General features: G+C 40.2%; 1 protein-coding gene across 1 annotated transcript; it reads left to right on the top strand.

The window, feature by feature from the left end:
- Positions 1–4400: 4400 nt before the first annotated feature.
- Positions 4401–8314, top strand: LOC144714493 (transferases/nucleotidyltransferase). The gene is made up of 13 exons (XM_078589247.1): positions 4401–4540; positions 4610–4705; positions 4786–4869; positions 5597–5677; positions 5769–5985; positions 6214–6272; positions 6469–6518; positions 6618–6705; positions 6787–7029; positions 7108–7200; positions 7570–7674; positions 7762–7878; positions 7966–8314. The coding sequence occupies exons 1-13, from the start codon at positions 4475–4477 to the stop codon at positions 8029–8031; spliced, it is 1365 nt and encodes a 454-aa protein (XP_078445373.1). The 5' UTR covers positions 4401–4474; the 3' UTR covers positions 8032–8314.
- The last annotated feature ends 707 nt before the right edge of the window (positions 8315–9021 follow it).

Raw genomic sequence — 9021 nt, forward strand, 5'->3', positions numbered from 1 at the left:
TCATTAATTACCATACACATATGGTCCCTAATCTGATTGACATTCTTAGGACGACTTTGGGTATGGTCAATTTTCAAACCCCGATCGATCCTTCGAGTTATTATTGTTGCGTCTAGAAATCTTTGCATAACTCTTCTTTGATATTCACTACATTTGCAAAGGAAGTCATCATATCTTCTTCCTTGAGTTGTTTCCTCTTAAACCGATGGTGGTTGATCCCATCTTGCCCCCTCAATTGGCTTCATGAACGTCTTGATGTATTTGAAGTAAGACTATTTAGAAGTTTATGATTAGGAACTCGTACTTAATAGTCAAAGTACAACTATCCATCCACAATATATCTTTGGTGTCTCAGGTCTAAGGACCACCTAGAAAACCGTGACGTGAATCAACCTAATTGACAGTTTGCTATAATACCATTTAGGGATTTGTATAGATTCATTCATGAAAGTCTTTTTGCTAAAGAGTACCCGCTATTTATTCTTAACGAGTCCAACCTTATGGCTACAAAAATATCTATAATCATCATATGAGTGAGACTAGATAGCGCTATTCTATCCTGATACTTCGATGCCCTTCTCGAATATCTTTTTAATATGAATATTTAGAGCACATAGTTAAATACTAGCGACCTCCATGTTATGATATCATCATATGTCAGATCATATATTCATGGAATTCATTATAAGAACCACAAATGCATTATAATGAATACAGTGTATTAATGTACATTGAACGAGATATTGAATGTATGATTGGCTTGTCGGTCACATATGTTTCCATTATGGACCAAATTTCTATATGTACCAATCTTCGTATTGGGCCATTTGGCTGAAATTCATTTTTAATGGGCCTTTTCACCTTGTGGCCCAGTCATGTAAAATATAGAAATAAAACAAACTGAGATGCTTCACTTTGTAAATAGTCATTTGAATTATAAATTCAAATGATTTATTAACTCTAAATTACATTACTCATAATTTGCAATATTTCTCCATGATATCTTCTATATTTTTTCTGTTAAAAATCAATTCAGAGACCTTTATTTATTCACGTAAAAAAATAAATAAATAAGATACTAAAAATTGTGCATATAATCAAATAAATAATATCATAAAAATCAATATCGTTATGAAAAAATGTATTCCATGAAAATTTCTAGATGTCGTAATATGATAAAAATTAATTAGTATCACTCACAACACGTCTATTAAGAACCTTGATGTTAAAAAACCCCGCAATGATTCCTTATAAGATCTCTCTCATTTGATTGAGATGCTTCACTGTGAGACTTCGTAGTTACCTATCACATAGACATCTGCTTCAAGACTATCACAAGGGTTTCTAGTGAACTCATGCTCTCTCAGTTACTATTTGATGGCGAGGACGCCAACACATCGTCGTCGAACGCGTCACCACGATCAACCGGAGTCAACACGCCTGCTATGGACCCGACGATGAAGTCAACCCGCCACGGTCAACCCTAGTCAACACCAAAGTCAACATGCCGCAACCGTCGACTAGCACGTCTCCACCCACGCACGTCCCTACACGCGTCATGACACGACGCCAAAGGCAGATCCACAACTGCCCTTTGGCATGACACGGTGCACGTCTTTACTTTCTCATCACTTTCTCTTTCCTCAAAGGCCTATATATTGGCCATTGTTTTCAAGAAACAATAGGCAGTCATAATTTCAAGAATTGAGTTTTGTTTAACTCTTCTTGGAGGACTGCCCAACCTCCCATATCCCTCTTAACCCTAGCCATCGTCGCCGCCGCCGCCGCCTCGCGACGTCGGCCTTCCATCCTCTCTCCTAGGCCGCCCAGGCCGCCCCAGCCAAGGCCGCCCAAGGCCGCCCAGGCAGCCTCGCCAGGGCCGCCCAGGCTGCCCCAGCAAAGACCGCCCAAGGCTGCCCAGGCAGCCCCGCTAGGGCCGCCCAGGCCGCCCCAGCCAAGGCCGCTCAAGGCCGCTAGGACCGCTAGGGCCGCCCAGGCCGCCCATCCAAGGCCGCCCCTGGCCGCCCGCCCCGGATGTTGCGTGCCTGTCATCCACTCTTCGAACGCTCTCGAAGCTTCATACAGCGGGGCATACCGTTTAGGTTTCGGGGCGCTGCCCCGAACCCCGCAAGGGGCGACTCCCCCCTTGACCCCCCGCCAACTGACTGCGTAGTTGGATCTGTCGTAGCGTACGTCAGTCGTCCCGCCAACGACGTCCACGCCCAAGCACTCCGGCATTTGAGCAACCAGGCCGAGTCTCAACTAGGGCCATTCAACGCCCAGAACGTCCAGATCCCATCGTCCAGTGGGCCTCACAACGCCCAGATTCGTCCAGCCGCATCACGATCAGAATTTCCCGCATCCTCTTCACGCACTACGGTGCAGAGGTATGCCTGAACTCTCTGGTGTCGAAGTGTTCTCCGTTCAGTATTTTCTCGAGAAGTTTCCACCGCCGTCAAACTTAGATTTGGTTTGGATTTTCTACCTCTTCTCTCTTCTTCTCGAGTGTTTCTTCGCGACGCGAATTCGTCATATTGATTTCGGTGCTTGGCATCGTTGCGGTGGGGGAAGACAGTACTCTCGTCCTGGATAAGGGTCGGAGCTGCACCACTAGATTTTCATCAGTTTTAAAGTCCGAATCCGACCGTGTGATTTCTGTGGCTGTTTTATCCCTCAAATATCCACTCCATCCTTAGCCGTCCACCTTCTCTTAGTCAGCCCATCTATTCTGTCGTCCTGTCCTTCGTCATCTATCCCATAGTCGTACACTTCGTAGTCGTCCTACGTCACTATTCATGGTAAATCTACGACTTATCTTTAAAAAACAGATCCTCCAGCCTTGATTCCTTCCTTATTTCACCACTTCATCTTGGTTTGAATGTCCTTTAACTTTTTGGCTATTCAGTATTCCTCTGATAATGTCACTCAAAGTCTACGGCTCCAATTTACTCTCGAATAAATACCACCACCAGTTAAATATTGTTGAAGGAGAAGAGGATTAGAGAGAGAGAAAGAAGAAGAAGGAGAGAAAGAAGGGAGCGCCGATAGAGCTGACATGACTACATGAATTCCGTTAGGTTTAGAAAATGAGAAGAGAGAGTACATTAAGGGGGAGAGAGAAAAAGAGAAAGAGAAATAGAAAGAGCTATGTGGGCCAATAGCCCACTTACATAAGCCCAACATGGGCTCCTCTTCTCACAAATATTGCTACGACCATCACAAGAAATATAACTATCACCATCACTATAAATATTAGAAATATAAATACCATCATCAGTGTAAATATAACTACCACCATCATTAGAAATATAAATACCACCATCACTAGAAATATAAATACCACCATCACTAGTAATATAAATACCACCATCACTAGTAATATAAATACCAGCATCACTAGAAATATAAATACCACCATTACTAGAAATATAAATACCACCATCATTAAAATATAAATACCATGAGCAGTATAAACATAACTACCACCATTACTAGAAATATAACTACCACTAAAACTAGAACTATAAATATCATCAGCAGTCTAAATCATAACTACCACCATCACTAGAAATATAAATATCATCAGCAGTATAACTATAATCACCACCATCACTAGAAATATAAATACCATCAGCAGTATAACTATAACCACCACCATCACTTGAAATAAAAATACTACCAGCAGTGTAAATAGAAATACAATCATCGCAGAAATATAACTACCACCATCACTATAAATATATAAATATCAGTAGCAGTATAAGGATAAGCACCCCAATCAGTATAAACATAACTACCCCCATCACTAGAAAAATAAATACCATCATACGGAAATATAACTACCCCCATTATTAAGTATAACTACCACCATCACTAGAAATATAAATATCACCAGCAGCATAAAGATAAGCACCCCAATCAGTACAAATACGACTACCCCCATCACTAGAAAATAAATACCATCAGCAATATAAATATAACTACCACCATCACTAGAAATATAAATACCACCAGCGGAGTAAAAACAACTACCACCATCGATATAAATATAGTGCAGGGACGCGGACATAACATTTTTTTCATCCCAGGATGAAAAGATCGTCCCGCATGCGAGGTTCGACAAAAATCGGGACGAAAATTCGTCCCGAGACCTGCGGACAGGACAGTTTTCGTCTAGTCAGACCAAAAACCCGGACGAAAAATCTGGATGTAGTAAGAGACGATCTTTGTCCCGTCCCATCCCGTCCATCGTCCACGTCCCGGATGATCCGGAACTATAGCTATAAATATGAGTACCACCAGCTGTATAAGCATAAATACCTAAACAAAGTATAAATACCACCATAAATTAATATAAATACCAATATCAGTATAACTATCAATATCACCATCTATAAATACCACAATCAGTAGAAGTATTTAAGCGCACTTCCAGCTCAAGTTTTCTGCTTGTTCGCCCCCAAAGAGAGTCGCCATGGATTTCCAAGTGGTTGTTCTTGCCGGCGACACAGCCGGAGACCTCGTTCCTCTCGTTTCGGAGGTAATTATCGTCATGCTAATTGTATTTTTCGTTGATTAACGATTGCTAAATCGATTTTTCGTTTTCCAGGAATTGCCCAAGGCTTTGTTGCCGGTCGCAGATCGTCCCGTCCTTTCGTATGTTCTTGATTTGCTGGAAGACAGTAATCTCAAGGACATTTTCGTGGTGAGTATTGTATTGTTGCGTTGCGCGTTTGTATTTGTGGAGATTTGGATGTGTTTTCTCATCATCGTTCCTCAGTACAGGTCCTTGATGGGGATAATCCTGAGGTTGCGACACGGATAGGGAGCTGGATATCCAGTGCTTACGCGGATCGTCTCAATGTTGAGGTCTGTGAATCTTTTCTGCTGCTCTGTTCTTTCATGCGTCTTACGGTTGGAGTCGCTTAATTTCATAATGCTGGAGGATATTACGAAAGATTCAGTCTTGTGTAGATCTTGATGCTCAACGCGCAAATATTTGATGCTTTTTGTCCTGGAGATTCCCCTTGGGTCATGGTTGATGATATTAGCCGAATAATCTGAATATTTTCAAAATCTGAATTTCGTCGGTTGGTTGTGCCTGACTTTGCTGCCTTGTTGGTTCTCTTTTTCTTGAGATGCGGGAAGTCCTTTCTTTGATATACTTTTCTTTATTAATATTTTTTTGAATGATGCTTGCAGATAAATGAGGAAAATTTACTTTTATAATAGATCATCCTCAGTTCAACTTTTCAATTCTTTCTCGGAGATTTTTCTATCAAATTGATGCATGGCGTTTGAAAAACCCTCCTCCCCGATTCCTTTAGGGTGCCATCTATGAAGTGGAATGAGTTGATGAGTATTTGGCATTTGTGGTCTTATTGATGCATGACGTTTGAAAAAACTCGTCCCAGGATCCCTGTTGGGTGTCCTCTAAGTGATCTAATGACTCTCAATTTTCTGACGAACAACTTTATTTTCAATAGATTGACGTTTGGGCCCATGAAAGAACTCTAAAAAATTCTTTTAATATTAATTCTCGGACCACTTTGTTACTCATTATGGGAATTATTCTCCTTTTTTGTACTTATAACAGGTTGCTACTGTTCCCGAGGATGCTGGTACGGCAGGGGCTTTGCGAGCTCTGGCGCCACACCTACATGCCGATGATATCCTGGTCAGAATACATATTTTTATGATTCTATGCTACAATATTCATAATTTTCCATTCTGTCACCAAAACTTGTTATATCTAAATATTTTTCAAGCTTGTGAGCGGTGATCTTATCACCGATGTGCCCCCTGGTGCCGTTGCGGCCACCCATAGGAGACACAACGCAGTAGTAACTGCGTTACTATGCTCCTCCCCAGTGAGTGGACCTTCAGACGCAGTCTCTGGTGGCAAAGACAAGGCTAAGAAGCACAGTCGACATAATATTGTGGGTCTGGACTCCACTAGAAAATTCTTGCTCCATGTAGCTTCAGGTGAGATAAGTCAATTCGTAATTCCCTATGTGTGTGGTTGTAAATGCCTTAAGTTTTTGTATATGTAAATGAATAAATATAAGTATATCTTTCAAAAAAAATAGACATATGCGTATGGGTACATATGCATGTACAGTTTACACGTACATGTATATGTTCTTTAAGAAATATGCATACGTATATCTGTATGTATGCGTCATCTTTTGTTTACCAGTTCAACCTGAACAGGGCCAGAGATTGAGAAAGATATCCGAGTTCATAAAAGCATGATCAGAGCTGTAGGCCAGGTATAGTGACGTTTTTTAGTAAATTTTATTGATATCAATGCATATAATCATTCATTTACTCGGCAGCTTTATTTCTCTTTGGATCGTTAGATTCCAAATCATCAAAAAAGTTGGTTAAGCGGTTCCAGCATGATCCGTTTTATCTGAAAAAAAGAACACGAAATATTCCTGACATGTGCTCATTTTTACCGAACAGATGGAATTACGGGTTGACCTGATGGATGCTCATTTGTACGCATTCAAGAGGTAAATGTTATATTTTCTCTTGATTTCCTCATCCCACTAAAGTACAATAAACCCGCACGCCGCTTCCATGCGATTGAGTTAAATTTTTTTCTATTTCAGGTCTGTTCTTCAGGAAGTATTAGAGCAGAAAAGCTCATTTGACAGCATCCAGCGAGATGTTCTTCCTTACCTTGTCAGGTCGCAGTTGGTATGCCAACGGCCTTATTATCCTCCAAAATTTATATGATATTTTGTATTTATTATTTTTCCCCTTATTGCTTGATATTAGAGGTCGGAAGTGTTGGCAAGAGGAGCCGATCAGGAAGAAGATGGTGGGTCCGGGAATACATCCGTTGACAATATTTCATCCTGGGTCTCTGAGCACCTGCCAAGTTCTCTCTCTAATTTCCATGACCAGCTTCCAAGTTCTAATACTCCAAGAACACACAAGTGCTGCGCTTATATTGCCAGTAAAAACAAATATTGCGCACGATTGAACTCCATCCAAGCATTCGGTGACATAAACCACGATGTAGGAACTTTATCTTCTCAAATGGAAAAAAGGAGCATTGATGCTAGATTCTCTTTTAATTTTTATTTTACCCTGCAGGTGATTGGAGATGCCAGCCATATCTCAGGCTATTCATTTTCTGCTCAAAACAACATCGTTCATCCATCCGTAAAACTTGGGGTTAAAACCATGGTGAGTCAAATTGGGTACAAAATGAGGTTCGGCACTTGTCAACATCATCAAACCTTGTTGACTGTGATGACGATAATGACAATGATATTGACAAATTTAATGATGTTTCACTATGACATAACCGTTAATGAGATTATCATTGACGGTTGATGTTGATGATGACACGGTACTAAAAATGGTTGGTCTGTCTGTCAACTTATTGAAAATCTAATTTATATAAAATGTCAAAGCGTCAACCGTTGACATTGAGTGAAGTTTTCTGAAGCTGTGGATGGTTGTCAATGACGACAATGTCAACCAATGTCAATGTGACACATCAATGTATTTGGTCTAAATCTGTTCGATCTGTCTAAATCTGGTAATTTCTAGATTGGGCAAAATTGCATGATTGCGGAAGGCTCACAGCTGGGGGATAAGTGCAACGTCAAACGATCAGTGATTGGTCGCCACTGCAGGATCGGTTCCAACGTGAAGGTAGTAAACTGGTGATTTATCTCGACATCTTCCTTCATGCTGATCATTATTCGTAGATTAATGAAGACCGATGTGATTGATCCGCAGATCCTTAACTCGGTTGTGATGAACCATGTGAACATCGAGGATGGCTGCACGGTTCAGGGGTCTGTAATTTGCAGCAACGTTCAGCTGCAGGAAGGCTGTGTTCTAAGGGACTGCCAGGTGCTCTAAAAACTCACCATAATCAAATAACTAGGGAAGAAATATGTTATATATTTTAATATTTTATTTTTTTTTGTCATTTTTCAGGTTGGAGCAGGGTATGTGGTAATTGCTGGGAGTGAGCACAGAGGCGAGTCATTGGCTAGAAAATAGGTACAATACTCGTGGCCAACTGTCATCAGTCATCCATCTTGACCGCAGGGCCGAATCAAAACCCCTGATCGGCTCTCGTTCCTTCCTGTCTCATTTTGTTCTGTCATCAAACCCCACTCGATGTCTCTAATTTTTAGTTGTCCGGCTTACGTTTCGTTACAACGATCATTGGTATTATGTTAGGGCCATCGTAATGGATGACTGAATGGAAGTGTTTTCAGTCATGCTCTGTTCATCCCAAACTAGTGTTGTCATCTATACCATCATTTATACTTGGTCACCATATTTGGGTTATCTTCCCTTTTTTTTTTTGAAAAAAATAGTTGATTCTGCATGTTTTAACATACTTTTTTTGATACCTGAATGCAAATGCCAGAAATAGCTTAACATGCATGAACTGATTTAGATATCATCTCAAACTAGGGGCCCGTAATTTTATATTCATGAGTTGGAAAGAATCTAGGAAAATTTCATTATCACTAATATTTGTTTTCTAAAGCTCTAACACCCTTTAGCCTAAACACTTTAGAATTGGTTCACGTATCATGTGGAAGAAGAAAAAAGAGGAATTATTGTCATTTATATTTTTTTGGATGTTCGTGTACTGTTTCAATGGAATCTAGAAGCACATAGCAAAAAATTATGAACATTGAAGAATTCATCGAAATGGACAGAATATTTATGGTTGGTAGGATTGAAAATCTTGGTGCACTTTGACAAGATTTACTTGAGCCAAATTGAGGTAATTTATCGAATGATTTATTAAATTGATGGCAACCTAGCATCCTTCATTAGTTTTATGGAAGAAATTTTCTGAAATTACAGCTTTCAGAGTTTCGTTGAATCTAATTATTCTTCGGATAAGTTGTACCAGGGGTGATAAGATGAACTGGTAAATTAAAATCTATTTATTATTCAGTTTTCAAATTTAGCTCAGTGCATTTTCAGAACACTCAATCCTAGGACAGTCATATTGTCAGCATTTCAGTT

The sequence above is a fragment of the Wolffia australiana genome, chromosome 17 (assembly GCF_029677425.1).
Source record: "Wolffia australiana isolate 7733 chromosome 17, ASM2967742v1".
Lineage (NCBI taxonomy): Eukaryota > Viridiplantae > Streptophyta > Magnoliopsida > Alismatales > Araceae > Wolffia > Wolffia australiana.